Raw genomic sequence first — 23795 nt, 5'->3', positions numbered from 1 at the left:
AAAACCAGCTTGCAGTACCATGAACTTCACATACGCAGAAACTTCAGTCGGGCACAGGTGCTGGATTCCCTTGGTGGGGACGTTGATCCTAGCTGCTGGGTGGCTGGGGAGTCCGATTGTGTGCCTGGAGATCGCTGGTTCGGGAACTGCTACCTGGAGACTGGAGTGCGCTCCGTCCTTGGAAGCGCTGTGGCGCTTCATTCTCTCCCGCAGCCACCAGAGGGGCGACCAGGTTCCGGAGCCTGTCAGTCAAGCGTTGCTCTGGGGGCGGAGCCGGAGCGGGGCGGGACGAACCCGGCGCACAGGCGGAGGTTAAGGGCGGGGACAGGCGACAGCGGCGCGGCACGCAGAGCAGCGGGAGAGGAGCTCGGGCTCCGGGTCTCCGCTGCCACCATGGCCACCGTGGACCTGGAGAAGTTGCGGATGTCGGGGGCTGGCAAGGCCATCGGGGTGCTGACCAGCGGCGGCGATGCGCAAGGTGATGGGGCGCGAAGGCGTGTTTATGGATGGACAGGGTTTCTGCCTGTCGTCGGGCTTCTTCGGCTCGATCGCCGTACCTCGTCCTGGGACCTGGGGATACGAGTCCAGCCAGTCTCCTTAAGGGGCAACGCGGCTCCAGGTCCCTGTCCCTAGGCTCCGCCCCCGGGTCACTAGCGTACGTGCTGCAGGCCACGGGCCTTGGCACGCCCCGCCCTCGCGCTTCCTAAGTCCGCCCGGCTTGGGGGTGTGTCCGCGCCGCACGCAGACTTAGGGCACTCCGCTTCTCCTTTCTGGGTCACACGTGTCAGGACCTCACCGAGATGGTCCCGGCAGAATCCTACAGCCCAGGAATTTGAAAGGACCAGAGACTCTGTACCCTCCCCATGCAGCCTCTGATTTCCACCCTGTCTGCACTGGGTGGGGTGAGCTTGCCCACAAGCCTTCGCCTGGGCTGTTTCCTGTCACTTGGCTGGAGGCCCTAGGTGGAGAACAGTACATGGAGCGGGAGTTGGGTCGGAGGGAATTTGGGGGTATTTCTTAGCAAAGTTCTGTTCTCACTCCTGTAACAGGGCAAGCACTACGTGGTTGTTTGCTCAGGGTCCACACACCCTCTGCCTGGCTTGGTAAGGTTAGAGAACAGCCTAGCTTGGGAGGAACTGCCTCATCTCGGCCCCACCAATAGCCTCTGGCTCCAGTTGGGCACTGCTGAAGAGCGATACCATCCAGTTGACCCTCAGGGGGAATTGAGGTTGAGGAAGACATGTGGAGGTTGGAAGGACTTAGCTTCCCTGAGCCCTGCAGCTGGCCTTGGCCGTTTCCTTGCTGAGAGTTCAGCAAATGCAGATACACACACGCTCCTCAGTGCAGGCTCCTGCCGGCCCAGCCCTTACCTAAGAGAGGAATGGGGATAAAGATGATGGACACATCTTACAAGCGTGGTTGCAAGCCCAGGAAGGCAGAAAAGGTCACGTTGACTCCCAGCCTGTTGGAAATCTCAGATCCCTGTTGAGTTCCCTGGCCCTGGCTCTGGCTGCCAGTCAACATAGCTTTCTTCAAGAGAATATAGCTCAATTGGTTGGGGACCTGAGGAAGAATCATCCATAGTAGGGACCATAAGAGAGGCCCTGGCTGGGCCCACCTCACCCATTAGATAGGCACTTCAGTGAGGCCAGCAGAGTCCTGAATCTCATTTGCAGGGCCCCTGGCTCTGGCAGGCAATATGCTATCCACCCCAGGCTCCTGTGTGAGCAAGGGAGGCTCCAGTCTGAGGGATGGTAATATTGAATGGTCTCTGTGGGTGTGAAGTTCCTGCTGCTGTCCTGAGGAAGTTGCCAGGCCAGGGCCACCAGGGTGACAGACATGTACTTTTGGAGGCTGGTGGAGGGGCTGGAGGCAGGAGGCCCTTCCTGGGTTGGTGAGGGTAGGTGGAACCTGTTTACATTTTCACTTGGGCCCCAGGGCATGTTCTCCACAGGCTTCTCGGACTCCTCTCTGGGTGGGGCCAGTATCAGTGGGCAAACGGCAGCAGCTGGCATCATGGCAGAGTGGTGCCGTCTGTTGCCTAAATTCTGGAAGCTTCCTGTGGGTGTGTTCTCTAGGCTAGTCAGCTGCTGGGTCCCTCGTGCCTTCTGTGTGCCCTCAGTAGCGTTGGCTAACAACAGCTGGAGAATAGACACGGGGTGTGCTCCCACAGAGCCCCATCTGCATGCATTGAACATGTGAACACCAGGCCTCCTCATGAGTGGAGGCAACCTGGGCCCAGACCCTGAGTCCTGGCCAGGCTAGAGATGTGACCAGCTCCTTTGGCCTGACCCAAGCACTGCCTCTGGCCTCTGAAAAGGTTTCTTTTTTTCCTCCTAGCTTGGCAGGAAGACCTATCCTTTCCAGGCCCAAGTCTCTCCCTTCCTGTGGGCCAAGAGTCGTGTTAGGGAGCTGAGGAGGGCTGTTGTGTTCATCAATGTCTGTCTGACCAGAGTAATTTCTTTAAAAGTAATTACAGGTAGAAAAAAAATGAAACAAAACCTATCAACCAAACTACAGTACCAACAAACCAGCCTGGCTGGCCTCAGTCACATCCCAGCCTAGGCACTTCAGTTCTCTGGCCATTTTCTTCCAGCTCCTTCCCTGTACCTAAACAATTCAGGGGCTCTGCCTTCCCTGTGGTCAGCGTAGACCACATTTCCTGTTTGTGTTGCCAGCTGCCTGCACTACTGGGTCTGGGTTGGACACAGGCCTGTTAGCTTATAAGTAATACTCTGGAAGGCCCAGGATTGTCTCTTGGTGCCTGTAAAATACCTGTTTTCCCAGAGGCTACGTCTCTGAGGTTCAGTTTTGCAGCAGATGCATAACCAGGCTTTGGCTCTGCACAGGGCACTCTGAATGCCAGCGGACAGACAATTGCCCGCCCTCTGCTGAGGGCTCTTTGACTGGGCCTGATCTTTGCCCAGTTTATTTTGAGAAGGAAAAGGGCAGTTGAAAAGGCCTTTTAGTTGGGTGTGGTGCCTCAGGCCTGTAATCCCAGTAATTGGGAGGCTGTGGCAGGAGTATTTGCTATGAGTTCTGGGCTAGCCTGGGCTATAAAATGAATTGTAGGGACAGTGGAACACAGAGGGTGGGGCCTGGACCTCTGCCACAGTCTAGAATACAGAGCAGGAAGGTGACATAGGTGCCCAAGATCATGCTGTCCCCTCTGGCCATACCCTGCCCCCTGGGCCTCAGTGCATAGCACAAAGGATCCTCGGGTACACCAAGTTTAGGAATCTCCCTGTCCTCCAACCCCAGACTCCCAGGCCCTCAGCACAATGATTGGCACTCTACAGAGTGGCTGGGCTGTGGTGGGCGCACACCTTTAATCCCAGCACTTGGGAGGCAGAAGCAGGAGGATCGTTGAGTTCCAGGACAGCCTGGGCTACACAGAGAAACCCTGCTTCAAAAATAAATAGGCAAATAAATAAAATGAATGAATGAATAAATAAAAACCAGTAATAGGAACCTTTTGCTAAAGCAGCTTCCTTGTGGTCCTTAGGGGCATCTGCTCTCCCAGGTCCCAGCTCCCATCGTAAGGGCCATGTTCCAACATGAAGGGCAGTCTCCATGGATGCTTGGTTTGACACCTATGTAGTTTCTAGGGCTCAGTATAGGTTTTCCTTGACAGTGTCTTGAAGTCATTTACAAGGCAGGGCAACACTGTGTCTGTTATGTAACATAGTCCTGTGCTGTGGGATGGCCTTGAGACTGGCCTTCCCCTGGAGCCACAGGTGACCAGGGGTTGAACTATGGGTCCCTGGCCTCTGACATCTCCAAACTCCATCCCAGATGTTGGACCTTCTATTCTACCTACCAGGGCCCAGGGCCCCTCTGCTGGGCCTGCTGGCATGGGCTAAGGGGAGGAAGGAGGCATGGTGGTGGCTGCTGTGGATTGACTAAGCTGCTCTCTCTTATTGTTCCCGGTGTGAGCAGAGGGAGCCAGCAGCCTATACCCAGCCTCTGCTGTGGGTGCCTCCGACTTCCTAGGCTTTGGTGCTCGGCTCTCTGGGTGTGTGGGATGTTCCCGGCTCCCTCCCACGTCAGTCTCAGCAATAACATTTCCATCTGCTTAGGGGATGGGAGGCATTTGCTACTTCTGGGACCAATGTCTTTCCTGCTGTGGGTCCTGGGAAGGTGTGAGGCAGAGCAGAACCAGCATTTCCAGTCTGGGGTTGGAGAACAGGGAAGTACCCTGTTGGAGGGTTGGAGAAGTACCCTCTCAGCTAGGTACATCCTGTGACCCTTTGTGCTTGGCACTGAGGCCCAGTGGGTTGGGTATGGCCAGAGGCGGTAATAAGGTCTTTAGTGCCCCATGTCACCTTCCTTCCTGTAGACTATGTTAGTCTATGGCAGAGGTCCGGACCCCATTCTCTATGCTCCACATCCCCGTATTTCATGCCTAGGCTCCGTGGTTAGCACCTGATTCTGTGGGCCTACAAGAATGGGGTCTCTGCTGACCGAGTCCAGGGCCTTCCTATTGCCATGGTTAGGGCAGCAGAGGCCAGAGACTAGTCATGGAAGGAAGCCAGGCCACTCAAAAGCACCTGCCACGCTCCTCCACCTCTTTCTAAGTGTTCCGGGGAGTAGTTTAACGCCAGACTCTAATTTCCTGGCTCTGAGCCCACTGGGATGGGGTGCTATGGGACAATCCAGTTCTCCCTGCCTGGACTGATGGCGTGTCTGACTCCCTCACAGGTATGAATGCTGCTGTCAGGGCTGTGACCCGTATGGGCATATATGTGGGGGCCAAAGTCTTCCTCATCTACGAGGTAAGCCGAGTGTGGTGGGGGTGTGGTGGAGGTGTGGTGGGGTGTGGTGGCGGTAGCCTATGCTGAGGTAACCTACAGGGACTATATTTTTCTGTGTGTTTTCTGTTCTGGTCACCTTGGAAGCTTCCAGGTGCCTGGGCCTGGACTAACGGGATGTATATTGTCTGGGGGGAGGGCCTTGAGCCAAGGCATCTATAGAATGAGACACATTGTGGAGTTGGTGCTCACTGATACTTGTCCCACAGCCACCACCGGGCATTGTTCAGTCCTGGAGGCCTAGATGATGGAAGGAAGCTCACCAGGAGACCAGCCAGGACAGGACCAATGGGGAAGGGTCCAGGCCCTACCTACGCCAGCCCTGTTTTGTCTCTTGCTGGCCAGTAGCACAATCCATCTCCTCAGGTCTTTGTCAGTCTAGAAGCCCTAGGGTCAGAGGCCATACTGTCTGTCCTGGTTTGTTCTGTCATTGTGGCCTGTAGGAGGCCAGGTGGGAGTGAGGGGCTCCCTGATGTTGCTTCAGGTGGGCACAGCAGTCTGTGAGTCTCCCCACCGACCTACTCCCTGGGTGTCTTGTCTGCTTTTTCCCACAGGCTCCCAATTCCCTTGTATTATCTTGTGGTTATATTGTTTTTACTTTTTTATACACAATGTATCCAACCCCAGCTCTGCCTCTTCATAGGGCCTCTGTCTCTCCCTCTCACCCCTGGGTGTGTCCTTGTCCCTTGCCCTGGCCCCAGGTTATGGCAGGGCCATACCCAGTCTTCTGCTCTACAGATGTGGGAGAGGGAGAGATAGTGGGGGGCCCCTAGTATAGAAGACACAGGCAGCTCTCTCTGAGTGCAGGCTTCAGGCTTGGATGACGGGAGATTCCTGCAAGCCCTGCCGTGGAGTCTCAGAGATCTGAGGCACAGGAGCCTGGTAGATGTAACTGTAGAGGGGCTCCATATGGGGAGAGATGGGTTCAAGCCATATGTATGTAAGGCCCCTTTCCTCAGTATCCTAGCCTCTTCTGTTAAGAGGGAATACAGAGGGCCAGGTGCAGGTGGTGTGTACCTTTAAACTCAGCACCCGAGCTGCAGAGGCAGGAGGATCTCTGAGTTAAGAGACCAGCCTGATCTACATAGCCAAATAAATAAATAAATATAAAAGGGAATATGAGTTCTTCCACGTGTACATGTGGGTGGTGTCTTCTAATGACTGCAAGTAAATGGGGACTGCTTTGTTCTCTCGGACCTTTGGGCTTGGAGTCCCAGAGGAGGAGGTGGTGCCTGGACTTTACGGTGTTCAGAGGCAGTACAGAGGGAAGGAGAGAGAGGATGCTCTTCTCCATCTACTGCAGGGCCCTGCAGAGTGCCTTCCTCCTCAGAGACCTCCACACAAACACTACCAATATTCCTTACTTCCAAGTAGAGAGGGATTTCAGAGAGAGCCAGTGTGAAGCAGGTGGGGTTATAAAGAGACCCCCTCCCCCCCACACACACAGGGTTTCTTTGTGTAGCTTTGGCACCTTTCCTGGAACTCACTCTGTAGCCCAGGCTGGCCTGGAACTCAACAGAGGTCTGCCTGTTTCCTGCATGCTGGGATTAAAGGTGTGTACCACCACCTGGCATAAAGAGACATTTTATACATAACAAAGCACTCCCAAGAGAATGGGAGAAGATGGATAAGGACTTCTCAAGGGCTTTTTTTTTTTTTTAAATACAGTGGCTGTGTGGGCCCTTCCAAGTCACAGTGCTGAGGGTGAAATGCACAAGGATTGAAGGTGGAATAGTGTTCTTTCAACAAAGCTGTGAGGTTTATGGAGGGATATTGTTTGAGGTTAGGCATGAGGGGGAGTGTTGGAAGCTCAGGGAGCATCCTGACCTTAAGTGAGCACAGTTGATCGGCTGTCCTTGACATCTTTGCGACATTCATAGGCAACAGACATGTTTTGACTCGTGTCAATGTTAAAAAAAAAAAAAAAAAAAAAAAAAAGCTAAATTTAGGGGTCATGGCCTGGAAACATGGATTTAAGTTACCCTAAATTCTATGTGCCAATGTGGAAGCAGTTTCATGAAGAGTTTTACAGAATGAAGAAAGTCATAAATCAAGGCATGTTTAGAATATGTTGGTGGGGACATCAGAGAGTCAGGTACAGCATATCAGGGAAGCTTTTCTCTGGGGCTCAGGTACTCTGATGACTGTCTTAGCTTTTGAGTCAGTGGAAGCTAGTGGTCTGCTAAGCTGATAGATTCCAAAAGGTTTTTATCTACTAGACACAGGATGTTAGTTCTGACACTGGGATGGGCAAAGCCAGATACAGTGATTAGTTTCTGGACCACCAACAATCCACATCCTTGCAGCCCTAACCAATCGGTCTCTGCAGATACAGCGTCTTTTTGGGAATCCTTGACACTTAGTAGGTGATTTTGTCTTATCAGTGGTGTCCGAAGTCTTTCTAACTTTTCCTTTTATGGCTAGAGGTCTTGAGTGCCCAGAGGAGGTACAGTTGCCCTGGCTTGAACTAGGAAAAGCTACTTACTCCTCAGACTGGAGTGCCTCTTCCACCTGTGGCTCCTGAGAACCTTCTGGCTAGATTCCAGGGGTGAAGGCAGAGCTGCCCACTTCTCCATGGTACTGGAAGGCCAGCGGTGCCCCCTGAGGAGTTTGGAGCTGCATGATAGAGGCTGTCCATCTTGTCTTACCCATTTGTAAAACACCCATATCCCATGTTCATTGTGTGTGAAACCCACAGACAGATCTACTGTGTGGTAGAGGCACTTGGTACTTGCTGTCTGATGAACATCAGCAGAGGTCAGCAAAGAAGCCATGCTGAATCCCCATGAGGGTCCAGTCCCTAACCTCCAGGATGAAAGATGGGAACTGTCTAGTCCTGTGGGGTGCACTGCCCTGTACTTCCACCCCTTTGCTCTGGGGTGAAGAATTGGCCACAAGTACCTGGGGACACGTGGAAGGAACATTGTCTTCTGTGGTTGCCCACACATCTATGGGCCTTCCCACCCAAAACTCATACGTGTTCCCATGGGGAGACTTGTGTAGTGTGTGTCCCTGGCACCCTGACTTCTGCCTTTGAATCTAGGTGTTAGTTAAATATATCCATGGGTAGGGAAGGGTGTCACATTATGTTGTGGCCTAGTGGGAAGCACTTAGAGTCACCTCAGGCCACAGCCAGGTCATTTCCACCACTCACACTGGGCAGATCTCTTCTGAAGGACATCTGGCTTCCCTAGGGGTTTTGGGGTCCTGGCCTTGTCCCTCTGATTTGGGTGCAATGACATGAGCTCAGCTTGGGGACAGTCCTCAGGTGTCTGCCGGCACCACAAGCATGCACTGCGTGTTTTCCTCTGTGAAACAAACTCCTGGGCATGTAGAGCATGCTCGGAGTCCCGCACAGGCTACTGGGCCTGCAAATAGGAGGACTTGCAGCTGGGTGCCTTGAGCAAGCTCAGTGCTGGTGAGCACAGTGCTGCTGGCTACAGTGGGACTAGTATCCCATCCATCCTTCTTTGCTTTCAGGGATACGAGGGCCTTGTGGAAGGAGGTGAGAACATCAAGCCAGCCAACTGGCTCAGTGTTTCCAACATCATCCAGCTGGTGAGGCTCGAAGCCAGATGGCTCCTTCCCACCCCGGCAGTGTGTGAGCATGTGTGGGTGTGCACACACATAGAGACACTCAGACAGAGATCTCCTGGGTGCACAGACACATAGAGACATGTCAAATGACAGACAGACAGACTGTAGTCTAGACCAGGGAGGCTGTGGGTGGAGACAGAGATAGTTCTCTTCTGGCTGGTGGGTGGTGTGTTTGTGTGTCTTGTGTGTGTGTGTGTGTGTGTGTGTGTGTGTGTGTGTGTGTGTGTGCTTTCTCATTCTAAGACTTGTGAGAACACCCAAGCCCAAGGCTTTGGACTCAATGAGAAAGGCCAGAGAGTGGGGGGAACCACACAAGGTTCTAGAGACTTCCCACTCTAATTCTGTGGGGTCCACCTCATCCAGCAGTGGCATCTCTCTGATGCCTCCTGGGAGGGACCTTCTGCCACCCTACCTAAAGGCTCCTGCCTCTTCCATGCAGGGTGGCACCATTATTGGCAGTGCCCGCTGCAAGGCCTTCACTACAAGAGAAGGACGCCTGGCAGCAGCCTACAATCTACTCCAACATGGCATCACCAACCTGTGTGTCATTGGTGGAGACGGCAGCCTCACGGGTGCCAACATCTTCCGCAATGAGTGGGGCAGCCTCCTGGAGGAGCTGGTGAAGGAAGGTGGGTCTGTGCAGAGCTGGCTCTTACGTGGCTCTGGAAATGGCTGGAAGTTGTCTCCTCTAGGACAGCTTCTGATGTGGGGTGGTCTGCAGGTGGTGAGGTCAGCAAGAGCCCAAGCTCCTTGAGGTCACAGGTGGTATACCCTATGTGCTAGGATAGCATTCCCCCCACACCCCCTGCATGCGCACTGCATGATGGCCTTGCTTGTAACTTATTCCTGATGTGGGACAAACACTCAGTTTGCAGAGGTGTAGCTATGGTTTAGGTGACATTAGACTTGAAGTCCCAAGGTTGCTGCTTGGAAGGCGACATCTCAGCCATTCTGTGTCTCCTGTGGGAAGCCTGGAGCAAAATGCCCCCGTGGTCCCCTGGAGGCTCCCTACTGGCTGATGAGGCATTTGAGAAAGGCTGAGCTAGGCCTGGAGCCCTGCTGGGGTATACTCCTTCTTATAGATGGTGGATGAGGGAGAAAAAGGTATGGTGGCCGAAGCAGCTGGCCAGGTCATGGCCCTCACCACGCCTTTGGTTCTCTGGCGCAGGTAAGATCTCAGAGTCCACGGCTCAGAACTATGCACACCTGAGCATTGCTGGACTGGTGGGCTCCATTGATAATGACTTCTGCGGCACTGACATGACCATCGGCACAGACTCGGCCCTGCATCGCATTATGGAGGTCATCGATGCCATCACCACCACTGCCCAGAGGTAAGTGGGGTCCGATGCTAACTAGGCTGACTTGGGAGTCTCTGTCCCCTCATGATAGTGAAGTTGGCCTTAGGCGGGCTGCCACAGCAGGGGCAGTGGTGCCAGTAGCCAGTGGGCTCTACAGCTATATCTTCAAATGTTGGCTTCTAGGCTAGTGCCTACTGCTGAAGGAGATCCTGAGGTTCCAGGTATTAGTGGTACATAGGCAGTGCACCTCAGCCATCAGAGGCTTACTGCATTCCAGGGTGGTGGTGCACCTGAAGGGCTTCTTGGGCTCCAACCACGGATCACCGGGTTTGGATTAGTACCAAGCTCTCAAGATGGTTGAGAACTAGCCAGGTGGTGGTGGTGCACGCTTTTAATTCCAGCACTAGAAGGCAGAGGCAGGTAGATCTCTGTGAGTTCGAGGCCAGCCTGGTCTATAGAGCGAGTCCCATGACAGGCTCCAAAGCTACACAGAGAAACCCCGTCTCAAGCAAAAACAAAACAAAAACAAAAGATGGTTGAGAACTGTCTTGATTGCTGCTGGGTGTTTTCTCATCCAGGGAGCAGGTAGCCCTGGGCATGAGGAGATGGGCACTGTCCTTGGGCAGCACTCCTATCCTCTGGAAGTAGTCTGGTGGGTTAAGATGTGTGGCCTACAAGTCCTGGCACTGATATCTCCACCCATTTCCTATCCACAGCCACCAGAGGACCTTTGTGCTGGAGGTGATGGGGCGTCACTGTGGGTAAGGAGGACAGTCTTAATCATCAGGGAGAGGTGGGGCATCTAGGGGCTGCTGGGACAGTCAGGTGGGGACACATAGTGTCTGGCATACACCAGTTGGTCATTTAATGTTAAATCGAGTATGAGGTGTCCTTTGCTGGCATCAGGGAGAGAAACAGGGAGAAGGTCGCGAGCAGGCTTGGCCCCTTTACTCCTCCAGATACCTGGCGCTGGTGTCTGCGCTGGCCTCAGGGGCTGATTGGCTATTTATCCCTGAAGCACCCCCCGAGGATGGCTGGGAGAACTTCATGTGTGAGAGACTGGGCGAGGTGAGTGGCCAACAGGGACTTCTACTTCAATCACTTGAGGATCTAAGAGGCAGGTGCTCCGGAACCCCGTTCATTCACTCACTGGTTCAGCAGCACCTGCCGGTACCCTCTGAGGAGCTGGGAGGGTCATAGTGCTGACTATTGATTGCTCATTGCCTGTGTGAGGGTCATGGTGCTGACCTCTGGCTGTACCTATGGGAGGCCACACTGCTGATTGCTACATGTGCCAATGGTCCATAGTGCTGACCACTGGACACACCTGTGGTCCTACCCATTGTAGGCAGAGAGAGTGGACAGAGATGTTCAGGCCCCTGTCTGGGTTCATCTCTGTGGCCAGTGCAGGGAGCATGGCAAATTTGTTTCCTGGAGTGCAGGTACTAGATCTCAGCCTCTGAGAGTAGCCTCTTACGCCAGGGCCCAGAGCAATGACCCTGTAAGAGAGGTAACCCTGTAAAGGCCCAAAGGGTAGGTGAGGGGCCTAGGGGCTAGCTACTTGTCTACCAGATCTGTGCTTCCCTGAGGGTGGTGGGTTCTAATCCAGGAAATACGTGTCTGTGGGTGGTGTATACCAGGCCCTAACTGAGGGGCCTGGAAGCAAGAAAAATGGGGTGTCTGGTAGGAGAGGCCCCTCTAAGAGAGCTGGGGAAGGTGGCTGGTCCTTTGGTCTGGAGCAGGCTATCTGGTACATAGCTCTTGAGATGATGCTGAGGTGTCTCTGGCATAAGCAGGTACACACACACACACACACACACACACACACACACACACACACACACACACGGTTTCTATATCCTGGGAAACCTGTGTTTTGAAGGAGAGGCAAACTCATGTGACCAGGCTCAGGGCAGAGCCAGAGGGAAAGTAGTACCACCTCCTTGTGGCTATGCATCCTATCTAGGCAATAGAGCTTCCTGGGTTTCTAGAACCTTCTCAACTGAAGCTACAGGCAGGATGGAGGTGGAACAAAGTGGGCAAGGCCTCGTTGCCCCTGGATAGAGGCTGCAGGCCAGGTGGGGCCTGAGCATGCCTGGCTCTCATCTGCCTGTGTAAGGTAATGGGCTTCTGTGAGCCTCAGTATTTTTCCTGGAGAGATGGGTGTTTCCTTCTTTGTCCATTTTCAAGCTCAAGGCAGGGGCGGAGCCTGGCTATTACACTCGACCTGCAACCTTGGCCTGGAGGTCTGGTTCCTCACCAGGGTCACCTCCTCTGTGAAGTTAATGCCCTCTATGAACACCCAGGCCACTCACAAGCTGCTTCCAGCTTCCTGACGCAGGAGGAGCAAGAGTTCTCTCCTAGCCTGGGCTCCATCCAAGTTCTCGACCGGCCTTGGCTGTGTAATGAGACTGTCTCATGAGCTGCTCCCACCCTGTCCTTACAGAGGCTCTGGGTGTCACTGCAGCCTCGTAGCCTTGCATATCACACGGCAAACCTCATGAAGGTCTGTCTGTCGGATCACTGAAGGGAAAAGCCAAGGAGGGAAAGTGCTCTGTGATGGTTAGATTAGCATACGACACATACCTAGGGAGAGCTGTTGTTCAGTCTTATGAGTCCCCTGTGCTAACTGTAGCCCTCCCATTAGTTCCCGGGTAGAGAGTGTATTAGAACCCCTGGCTATTGGTTGGCATTGGAAGGGTTCCCCATTGAGGGATGCAGAAACAGCCTGAGATGGGACTTGAAGGTCCCTGGTTAGCTGCCCGCAGGAATGGCTATTTCTGGTCTGCCTCCTGCAGACACCCTACCTAGTACCAGCTCATCCCGTGTCCCCACTCCTCAGCCTATTGCTTTCTGCACCCCATGAGAACAATGTGGTCCTGGTTGGCTGGCCTTAACACTACCATGCACTCCAGATCCCTTTTCCTCTTTGAAAGGTGGGGAAAGGTACTGTCCTTGCTCAAGTGGATTGTAGATACAGTGTCCTAGACCCCAGTGAGGTTTGCTGTCCCCAATGGCCACATGCTGTGGATGGTCCATGGCTGGAAAGTGAGCCCAGTGTCTCTGACAGACTCGGAGCCGTGGATCTCGACTAAACATCATCATCATCGCAGAGGGTGCCATTGACCGGCATGGAAAGCCCATCTCATCCAGCTATGTGAAGGATGTGAGTACAGCAGCCTCCCAGGGCAGGATAGGTCCTGCTGGTCCTGGGTTGGCTCCTCCCTGGGCTGAAGTTGGCACTGGGAGATGCTTCCTCATCCTGACATTGTCAGTTATGGGGTGGCTGGCCGGGGTCTCCAGAGAAGCTGAGGACTCAGGTCTGGTCCAAAGCACTGTCCCTCCATATCATGAGCCCCAACCTTTTGGGTCCTGACTCCATTCAGTGTCTGGCTGGGCCCCTTGGCTCCCCAGTGTTAGGTCATAGCTCTGTGAGCTCTCCAAGTGATGGAGTGCCCGTCCTCCACTCCAGACTCAGCACCTGCAACAGTGTGGATTTGCCAGATGTGTTGCATACCTGTAATCCCATGAGGCAGAAGGAATGTGAGTTCTGTGCCAGCTTGGCATCCATACAGATTCTAGGCCAGCCCTGGCTTCATAATGAAAATTTATCTCAAAACTAAACAAAGTGAAACCAAACTAACATCTGGGACTGAAGAGCCTTCCTCTAGCCTCTGGTGGTGGTGGGCATCCCTCAGGGAAACACAGCCCCCGCCTGGTGCCCCTGTCTTTGCCCCCCCCCCCCCGCCAGTGACTGTGTCCCCATAACTTCTGATTCTGTGCTGGGACTCTAACTTATTTCCTATTCTCACTGTACCTAGGCCCCCAGAACCACAGGGGTCCAATGGACACTGAGCAGAGGGGCCAGAGACTACATTCAGTGTTGACTAGCCAGGGCTGCAAGGACATGAAACATAACCAGTCCTGTGTGCACAAATATGCTGCCCTATGAATGCACACATGGACCCTCGATGCACACTCACATGGTCTTGCGATCTTCACATGTTCATTCACACTCACATGAACTCCACACTCAGATGCTATAGCATGTTTCTTAAGGCTACACGGGTGGACCATGGAGACTGGGCCTACGGACAGCTGAGCAGCAACTAGAGCAGGGGCCTTCAGACCCTCTGCTCTTTTTTCCCCCCGAGGCAGGGTTTCTCTGTGTAGCCCTGGCTGTCCTGGAACTCAGAGATCCGCCTGCCTCTGCCTCCTGAGTGCCAGGATTAAAGGCATGCCCTGCACTGCCTCACTTATCCTCTACTCTTTTGACACGTAGCTGGTGGTTCAGAGGCTGGGCTTTGACACTCGAGTGACCGTGCTGGGCCATGTGCAGCGAGGAGGGACACCCTCAGCCTTTGACCGAGTCCTGGTATGTTTACAAGCTTCTGCAGGGACACTCTCTCTCTCTCTCTCTCTCTCTCTGTGTGTGTGTGTGTGTGTGTGTGTGTGTGTGTGTGTGTGTGTGTGTGTGTGTATGCACTGAGGGACTGGGCTGGCTGTCTCTCAGCTGCCCCAGATTCCTTCTGAGACCATTACAGGATAGACATTATGTCCGAGCCAAAAGAAAACAGGTTCTTGTCCATGAAGGTCCATGCATGTCAAAGATTCTGTATGTGAGACTGGTACTCTATGACAGCTAGCCCAGAGGCTGCCTGACAGATGGGACTATGAGGATGTGAGACCAGATGGTGCGGGCTTGGCTCCTGTGTAACACCATGTCCACTTTGCTGAGCCAAGAACTCCAGTGTGCCATCTCCCTTGGCCCTATGGAAGAACTGGACACAGACCCATGGAAAGGGGCTTCACTGGCTCATTTAGGCCTCTCCTGCACCCTACATGAAACTTAAGTCTATAAAGAGGCCAGGGGAGTCCAAGACTTGGACACAAGGCTAATAGCACCCCACCAAGATCTAAAATGTCCTGAGATCACCATGCCCAGCCAATGCCCTGGATGCTGGTGGGAGTGCAAGCTGCCTAGTCAGGGGCAGAGGACAAACGGACAGCTCACTACAGTTTGGCTGTCACCAGAGTGCCAGCATTTTTTATGCCAGTTCTGAGTCCAAATGTTTCCTGGGTGATGCCAAGGGACACCGGCTCAAGGAGCAGGTCTTTCATGAGTCCTTCATTTTCATCTGTGTGTCTGTTCTCTCTGCTGTGCCAGAACCTACAACTGTGGTCCATCCCCTGTAGCACAATTGTTGGCATTTTAGGTGTCCCAGCCTGTCAGCCCATGTTTATCACTCCTTTGTATCAGGAGAGGACAACATGGGGAGCTCCAAGAAGTGTGTGCGGAAGGAGCCCTGGGGCCCTGGCTGTCATCCTTCCCTGCCACTTTCAGTCCCAGAGACCCTGAGCAAGTCCTCACCAGGCCCACTAGCGGGCTCTGGGGACTCTGGTGGGAAATCGGGCCTGACTGGCCATTTTGACTGTTGATCATGCCAAGGCACCATGATCTGAGCCTGGACCAGTATGGAGGAGGTTTAGGAAGCTGGCGTGTGTGCATCTGCAGAGGGGCTGTGGTGGTTTGCAGAGCGGTGGATGGCGACTGAGGGCACTTGTGTGCAGTGGGGTGGGCTGTACCAACTTGAGCCGTGCTGTCCTCTCTCATGTGCAGAGCAGCAAGATGGGTATGGAGGCTGTGATGGCACTGCTGGAGGCCACGCCTGACACACCAGCCTGTGTGGTCAGCCTCTCCGGGAATCAGTCTGTGCGGCTGCCTCTCATGGAGTGCGTGCAAGTGGTGAGTGTCATTGTCCTATCTTCCTCTAAGTCCTTGGCTTCTGGTATATTGTAGAGTGGGGGACAATGGTTGCTGTAGGAGAGGAAGGGGTTTCCGGGCTTTGGAAAGCCAGGAGAAGCTGGCCAGAGGGAAGTTTGGAGGTGTCCAAGTGTAGGCAGGTAGCTGGGAGAGAGCAAGGTCTCAGCTTCCTGGGGGCAGTGGCATTGGGTAGGTGACTGGGTATTTGGGATTGGGGTGGGTAGGAAAAGGATGGAATACTGGGTATGGCTCTGGCAGTGTATGCGGGTCATTAGGGTAGCCAGAGCAGGGACACTAGGATGGAGTACAGTTGAGGGCTAAAGGGCTATGAGGCCAAGCAAGGAGATGCTGGCTTGGGCTCAGGTGTGGTGATGGTGGTGATGGTGGTGGTGGTGGTGGTGGTGGTGGTGGTAGTGGTGGTGGTGGTGGTGGTGGTGAGGGTGCTCGGTGGCTGGGGGTAGACAGGGTATGCTAGGAATGCTGGAGGCAGGAGGAAAGCTTGGTTCTGACCCTCTTAGGAAATCTAATTTCAGCCCAGGTCCTGCTTCAGGTACTGTTATGTGTCTGAGGGATGGGGTGGGGCCCTCCCATTCCCAAGGCTCTAGCCAGGCTCTGAGGGGTTTGAGACACAGTGAAGCATGTGGCACAGGGCTTATTTGTCCCTAGACAGGGTAGGACTCATGTCTGGGCCAGGTGGGCCTCTTGGGCCTCCTGAAAACTGACTGGGTTTAGGACATGAAGGTGTTGGCTAAGAGTCCCTTCTTGAGCCCAGCAGGCTGTGTCTGCGAGGCCTCCTTGACAACCCGGCTCCCTTTTCTCTTTAAGACAAAGGAGGTGCAGAAGGCCATGGATGAGAAGAGGTTCGACGAGGCCATCCAGCTCCGTGGCAGGTAAGGGAAGCTAGCCTTTAGGGCAGTGTGGGGAGGTAGGGGTGAGCATGGACCTGCATTCGCTGACAGTGCTCTGCAGGCCCTGGGCCCTGTTCCCCTTGGCACTCTGTGCTAGTACCCACTGTTATAGGAGCTGAGGGGAGGGAGCCCCCGTGTTGACAATGCCAACTGTGAGGTGTGGGGCTGCCATGCCAGGGAGGGACCTATAGGGTGCATGTGGGGTTGGTGGTACCGCAGGATGGACAAAGGTCACGGCCAGCTTTGGATTGCCCTACTGAAGGACAGGAAGGGCCAGCAGGTATGTGGACTCTAGCCCTTGGTGGCATGGGGTGCCACCTCCGTCAGACACCTGGCCCTGTAGGCCTGACTAATATATTCTGGCTGGATGCCCAGGCCATGGGTTTTGTCACATGAGGGACACATCCTTGTGTCCTGTTGGATCTCAGGTGTCTGTTGAAGATGTTTGTGTGGGATGTAGCCACAAGACAAGCTGACCGCACGGGGTCTGGCTCCTTAGGATCTGAGTTCTGGCCCCCTGTTGAGAATGCACTGAGCTTTAGAGTCCCATGTGCTTATGCCCTGCTCCACCTTTTGAGATACCATCACAGTCCTTCCCCGAGTACACGGCTTTGTGTGGCTGCAGGGATGAGGTTGGGCTGTGAACTTCACCATCTTCTTCCTTTCCAGGAGCTTCGAGAACAACTGGAAAATCTACAAGCTCCTTGCCCACCAGAAGATCTCTAAGGAGAAGGTAAAGAGGAGGGCAGAGCCCCTGGCTGCAATGGTTCTGCCATCTTCCGCTTCCTCCTGCCTCACTGCTGCCTTGTGGAGAGCTGAGTTCCAAGTTTGGGGCTTGGCTGTGGCTGGCCACAACTCCTCCTTCCTCCCCGAGGTCTTAGCCATGCCCTGAGGACCTGGACTCAGCTTTGCTTGTGGCCACAGGGCCCAGCTATATCACAGTCTAGTGCTTCTCAAGGACTGTTGAATAACATGGCCCTGATGGGACTTGGTGGAAGGTGACAGTGCATTGAGCTGTGGGGACAGCTGAGACCCCGGGAAAGGTATCTCCAGGGCAAGAGCAATGGAAAGGCTGGTTCCAGGGACCAGGACAGGGCCTCACTCAGATACTCTGAGCTGGTACACTGGATCATATAGCTTATGGATAGTTCACTTTATATTAACATAGCACCAAAGCCAGTGCTCCTGTTCTTGGTACAACATTAGCTGCTGTAGGACTGGGTGGTCCCTCCCCCCACGGCTGTACCACCTCCGTCTGAGGATGGCCTGAGGGCTTTGAAGCAGCTGTTTACCCAACCTATCAGGCTGTGCCTGTGAGCCTGCTATCAGGCGGTGTCCACTTAGCATGCCCGGTGACCTTGTGATGTATGCAGGACTTGTACTCTCTCTCATTTGGTCTTTCCCAGAACTTTCTGGAATGAATAGGACAGATATATTACTCCTGTGCTGTTGAGCATTTGGGCTGGCTAGGGATCCATCTGGCCCCATGTCTTATATATCTATCATTTCTCCTTTTTTCTGAAGTCCAATTTCTCCCTGGCCATCCTGAATGTGGGAGCCCCTGCTGCCGGCATGAACGCAGCTGTGCGCTCAGCGGTGCGCACCGGCATCTCTGAGGGACACACAGTGTATGTTGTGCATGATGGTTTCGAAGGCCTGGCCAAGGGTCAGGTAGGTGCCATGGTAATGCAGGTGGTGGCTGGGGCTGTAGGCTCAAGCACTCACATTCAAAGATCTGAAGGGTGTTGGATGTGTAAACACAACAGTCCTGTTCAGGGACATGAAGAAATGTGATAGCTCATGGGGAGGGGCTGGCTGCCCTGGGTGGAAACTGGGACTCTGTTCTTTTTTTTTCTTCTGGTTTTTCGAGACAGGGTTTCTCTGTGTAGTTTTGGTGGCTGTCCTAGATCTCGCTCTGTAGACCAGGCTGGCCTGGAACTCACAGAGATCCGCCTGGCTCTGCCTCCCAAGTGCTGGGATTAAAGGCATGTGCCACCACCGCCCAACTGGGACTCTGTGCTCTTAATCAGCCCTGAGACCCAGGCCCTTGCTTTGGAGTGATGGCCAGCACTGACAGAGTCTCTGTCCCCCACGTGAGGAGTCACATTGGTGAGACCTTGGGCCACCTTCCTGAAGCCATGTTCTTCCTGGCAGGTGCAAGAAGTGGGTTGGCATGATGTGGCAGGCTGGTTGGGGCGAGGTGGCTCAATGCTGGGGACTAAGAGGTGAGTAGCTGGTTGTTGGATGGTGCACAGCCTAGCTGATGGGACAGATAGTGACTAGTCCTAAAGTCCAGGGCTTGCCCCTTAGACTCCTGGGTGAGCCAGGTAGAGGGTGCTGCCCAGTGTCTCATGCCTGCCCTGTGGGGACACTCAGTTGAAGGCAGCTGGAGCAGAGGTGTCCCTCATGAGAGACAGGCTATTCCTTCTGGTTGTGCCTGTGGTTTTTATCTCAAGGCCTGGTGGGTTCCTAAGATGGGTTCATGATCCCCCACAGAGTTGGCATGGGGTGAGATGGTCACTTTGTGTGATGGTGGGACATTGTCCTGTCCAAGTCTGTGGAGCTGCAAAAGCTGGAGAAAGTGTCCCTTCCTGTCACCACCTCAGCCAGAAGGGACACCCAGAGCAGGCTGTCAGGCAGAGGCTTGGCCATTGCTAACCAATGCCCAGTGAGGTTGTTGAGTAAGCACCCAGGCCTCTCACATGCTGGCTCCCATATCTCTACCCCACATGGAGCCCCATGGAGCCCCACTGAGGGTCCCTTTGGTGACTGATCTCTGGCCTTGGGAAAGGCCAAGTCACATATTTTCTGAGGTGAGAGGCACTCTTGTTTTTGTGAGCTGCATGCCCCCCTCTCCAGGCTGATCTATCCCCAACCATAGGACGCTGCCCAAGCTCCACCTGGAGGCCATTGTGGAGAACCTCCGTACTTACAACATTCACGCCCTGCTGGTTATTGGTGGCTTTGAGGTGAGGCTTCTCATCTTGGCTCACTGTGGGTGCTGCTGTACCCCGGGCCCGGAAGTGTGGCTTCAAATATAGACCTTGGGCTGGGGCAGCCAAAGTGTCAGAGCCATCGAGTGTAGGGTTGGGCTGGGGTTTTTATCTTCTGAATATCTTCGAGTACAGCTAGCCTGGTGCTTGGCAATCGAGAGGGAGGAGGGGAATAGAGGGCCTGAAAAAGGAGGTAGAGGGCAGAGGAGTAACGAGGTCTGGGAGGCGCACTGATACCACGCCCTGGTTCCTGGTGAGTCCTTGCCAAATGATAAACATGGGAACATTTGGGTGGCTCTGAAGTTAGGAGCTCGGCTGGAACCCCCCAGTCCCCATTAGGATCCTGATTTTCTGGAAGGACTAGTGTCTTTAGATAGCTCTAGGGTGAGAGTAGATTGTGCCACCCCAGTATCAGACGTAGCCATCTACAGGGGCAGGGCAAGATGGCTCCCTAGCCCTGGTGGAACCCTGCCCCATCCCACCCCTCCTGCCTCCCTTCCCTGTCTGCCCCGCAGGCCTACGAGGGTGTGCTGCAGCTGGTGGAGGCACGGGGGCGCTATGAGGAACTCTGCATTGTCATGTGTGTCATTCCAGCCACCATCAGCAACAACGTGCCTGGCACTGACTTCAGCCTGGGCTCAGACACTGCCGTCAATGCTGCGATGGAGGTGAGGTGTCCTGGAGAGGACAGTCGGCCCATGGGTGGGTTGCTTCGTGGGTCTCCTAGGCCCTGCCTATGGGATGATAGTGATAACCAAACTGTCTGTACCTCCAGGGGGCAGGCACCCCCAACTGTGAGCCCCTGGATCTGTGCATACTCAGTGGAGGTGGCCCAGGCTCTGTCTTCCCTAGCGGTCATGGGTATTGTGGGAGCCCTTGGTTCTGGGTACAGTTGTTGCTGGCTTGTGATCCTGTGTAACAGTGCCCTATGGTCCCATGGGTGGTAAGAGGAGTGGACATAGAGGATTTTAACTGCCCTTCCTGCCCATTTGTTTTCATGAAAGCATAGCCTAGGCTAGATTAGAACTCACTATCTAGCTCAGGCTGGCCTTGAACTTGCAGTAGGTCTACCTAAACCTTCCGACTACTGGGATTATAGTAGTGAGCTGCCATGCTGGGCTCTGACAGCTGCCTTGATCCTTCCAGAGTTGTGACCGCATCAAGCAGTCAGCCTCGGGGACCAAACGTCGTGTGTTCATTGTAGAGACCATGGGGGGCTATTGCGGCTACCTAGCCACTGTGACAGGCATCGCTGTGGGTGCTGATGCTGCCTACGTCTTTGAGGACCCTTTCAACATTCACGACTTAAAGGTGAGCCTGGCGGGGCTGGAGAGATAGCTCAGAGGTTAAGAGCACCGACTGCTCTTCCAGAGGTCCTGAGTTTAATTCCCAGCACCCACATGGTGGCTCACAACCATCTGTAATGAGATCTGGTGTCTTAGCAGCCTTGCCTCACCCTCCTACTGAGGCTGCTGGGTCCCACCTGCCCTGCTTTCTCTCCCACCTCTTAGCTCACCTCCTCTTCTTCCTAGGCCAATGTGGAGCATATGACAGAAAAGATGAAGACCGACATCCAGAGGGGCCTGGTGCTCCGGTGAGGCTGCTGCGGGTGCTGGGCAGGAAGGGCACAGGGCCTGGGAGCCGCCACCCTCCTCACCTATCCCACTCTACCTGTGCCTGGCCCGGGGGGCCCAGACTTGCTTGGGGCAGCCTCGACCTCCTTGTGTGTCTCCATAGAAATGAGAAATGCCATGAACATTACACCACGGAGTTTCTGTACAACCTGTACTCCTCGGAAGGCAAGGGTGTGTTCGACTGCAGGACCAACGTTTTGGGCCACCTGCAGCAGGTACTATTCTGAGGGTGATTCCCTGGCCCCAGCAGTACTCACTTGCCAGGGCTCCCATCTCCATCCCCATTTTCTTCCCTGGCGATCCTGGGAGGACCCTTGAGGGAGAGGCTATCCTTCGTGCATGCCCCGAGAAGGTGCTTGCCAAGCTGTTTAATTCTCCAGCATTCGGGTGGTGAATGTTCCCATCATTCCTTCATGGAGAGAAGACTGTGAGGCTGAGACTCAAACCTGGCACTTGGGTCCTGGACTGAGCTCTCATTTTCTGGGAGGTGGCCCAAGCTCTTGTCCTCCCTGCCTAGTCCCTCACCTACTAAATAAACCCTTTTCCCTCATGGTGGCTTCAGGAAGCCAGGGGTGGGTTCGTTGCCTATGGATCCTGAGGCGCAGGGGCCATTTCTGACCTCTGGAATGGTTCTAGGCTGCTCTTATAGGAAGAGGCTGGGAAAACAAGAGGGCAGAAGTGGCGAAGTGGTCATGCTTACTGCAAGGACACAAAGCGACAGTCAAGGCTCATGTGCTGGCTTAGGACCCCCTTTGTGACTAGTCTCCTTCGGGGCTTGGCGAGCTCCAGGGATGAGGTCTCGCCTGTGTTTCCAGGGAGGGGCTCCAACCCCGTTTGACCGGAACTATGGGACCAAACTTGGGGTGAAGGCCATGCTGTGGATGTCAGAGAAGCTGCGCGATGTCTATCGCAAAGGTAGGTGGGGTGAGCTGGCCCAACCTGGCCCTCTGAAGGTCTCTCTGGGGCCTGGCCTTGCCTACCACATGTCCATCTCCATAGGGCGAGTGTTCGCCAATGCTCCGGACTCAGCCTGTGTGATCGGCCTGTGGAAGAAGGTGGTGGCCTTCAGTCCGGTCATGGAACTCAAGAAAGATACTGATTTTGAGTAAGTCCTTTTGGGGCTGCATGGAGAAGGGAGGACCCTTGGAGGCCCAGAATGTCCCTGGATGTCCTCATCAGGCTTTTAAGAGCAGGGGTCTTGTCTGGGTGTTCTAAGGCCAACACAGGGCAGTCTGGGAAGGTTTGTGATGAGCAGGCTGATTACCCTGCTGCTCTTGCACCTGACTCCACCTCAGCAGCAGCCAATGGAATGGGGCACCCCAGCTGTGCTCCATATGCCAACCGGGTCACAATAACAGCTAGGTATTCAGGGTTTAAGGGACTGCGGGATTCGGCTTCTGTAACTATCCACCCTTGACCTACTCAGGCACCGCATGCCACGGGAACAGTGGTGGCTGAATCTCCGGCTGATGCTGAAGATGCTGGCACACTACCGCATCAGCATGGCAGACTACGTGTCAGGGGAGCTGGAGCATGTCACACGCCGCACCTTGAGTATAGACAAAGGTTTCTAGGCCGCCATCACCACCCTTCCAGCTTTCCAGGACTCTCTCCCTTCCAGTGCCAGCCACAGATCCTAGCACAGAGGGGAACTCACATGGAACTCGGAGCCTATGGCTGGAGGGTGGGGTGTCTAGTGTGCTGCTCTGGGGCTTTCCTCCCCTAGCCACCTCCAGGACGGAGCACCTGGGGAACTCTCCCCTTCCAGCCCTGGCTGGGCAGACCCACATTGCCTCTCCCTCACTGGCCAGCTGGCTGCCTCACCACATGGCTGAAAAGAGCCTTACCTTTTTTTTAGAAATAAAGTCACCTGACTGGAGCATGGTTACCTGGACTGCATGACCTGAGGAGTCCAGGGAGAGGGTTGTCAGGACTCGTGTACAAGTCTTTTTTGGTTTTTCAAGACAGGGTTTCTCTGTGTAACTTTGCGCCTTTCCTGGATCTCGCTTTGTAGATCAGGCTGGCCTCGAACTCACAGAGATCGACCTGCCTCTGCCTCCTGAGTGCTTTCATGTACAAGTCTTACCTATAGCTATTCTGCAAGACCAGATGGTAGGAAAACCCACCCTGGGGGGCATTAGGAAGACCTGAGTCCTTAGATCTGCCTGAAGGGCTGAGGAGAGCTACTGAGCCTGGTGCAGGCCCCACACTTGCCCCCTGAATAGCTGGGGTCTCAACCTGTGGGCAGTGGGCCCTGGGTCTGGAGGGGAGACTGTCACTGTCAGGGTAGTGGTCCTGGCTGCTTGCTGACCCCCAGGCAGTTCTTGGGGCCTACAGGCTGGCTCATCAGAGAAGTCTGTGAAGGTCAGAGCCCTGGCTACCCCCACCTCAGGTCCTGCTCCAATCCACTCATTGCTCAGGGTTTCTGTGTGAGCCACTGCTGGGCCCATTCCCTGCAATCGCTAGATATTTACAATAGATGGAGGCTCTTTCCTGTCTGAGTGTATGGATATCAAGGGTTGTGGTTTTGCTTTGTGGGCCTGTTGGCCACATGGGAGCAGTGGTTGCCCTGGGTAAGGGTCTCCCTATGGGCCTGGACTTTTCTGGCAGCATTAGGGACCAGGTGAATTGCCAGGGCTTCTTCCCCTTGGCTGCCTTAGTCCCAACCTAAAGGGCAGTAGGTCTGGCTGAATTAATGAGGCCAAGACAAGGATGAGCACTGACATACAAATGGCCGCTGCCGCTGTTCCCCAGGAGACAGAACTGGGAAGCCATTGTCTTGCCGAG

At 54.4% G+C, this 23795-nt stretch overlaps 1 protein-coding gene across 1 annotated transcript; it reads left to right on the top strand.

Moving 5' to 3' along the window:
* Positions 1-275: 275 nt before the first annotated feature.
* On the top strand, positions 276-22947 carry Pfkl (phosphofructokinase, liver type). The gene is made up of 22 exons (XM_036168035.1): positions 276-478; positions 4702-4775; positions 8292-8369; positions 8848-9037; positions 9577-9742; positions 10426-10470; positions 10669-10777; positions 12780-12875; positions 13992-14084; positions 15330-15455; positions 16299-16363; positions 17051-17114; positions 17906-18052; positions 18536-18606; positions 19263-19350; positions 19890-20042; positions 20521-20685; positions 20907-20968; positions 21112-21223; positions 21824-21923; positions 22008-22113; positions 22435-22947. The coding sequence occupies exons 1-22, from the start codon at positions 394-396 to the stop codon at positions 22580-22582; spliced, it is 2343 nt and encodes a 780-aa protein (XP_036023928.1). The 5' UTR covers positions 276-393; the 3' UTR covers positions 22583-22947.
* The last annotated feature ends 848 nt before the right edge of the window (positions 22948-23795 follow it).

Source organism: Onychomys torridus, chromosome 18 (genome assembly GCF_903995425.1).
Source record: "Onychomys torridus chromosome 18, mOncTor1.1, whole genome shotgun sequence".
NCBI classification, from domain to species: Eukaryota; Metazoa; Chordata; class Mammalia; order Rodentia; family Cricetidae; genus Onychomys; species Onychomys torridus.
Note: the sequence above shows the minus strand (reverse complement) of the source record. Positions and strands in the feature narration are given on the sequence as shown.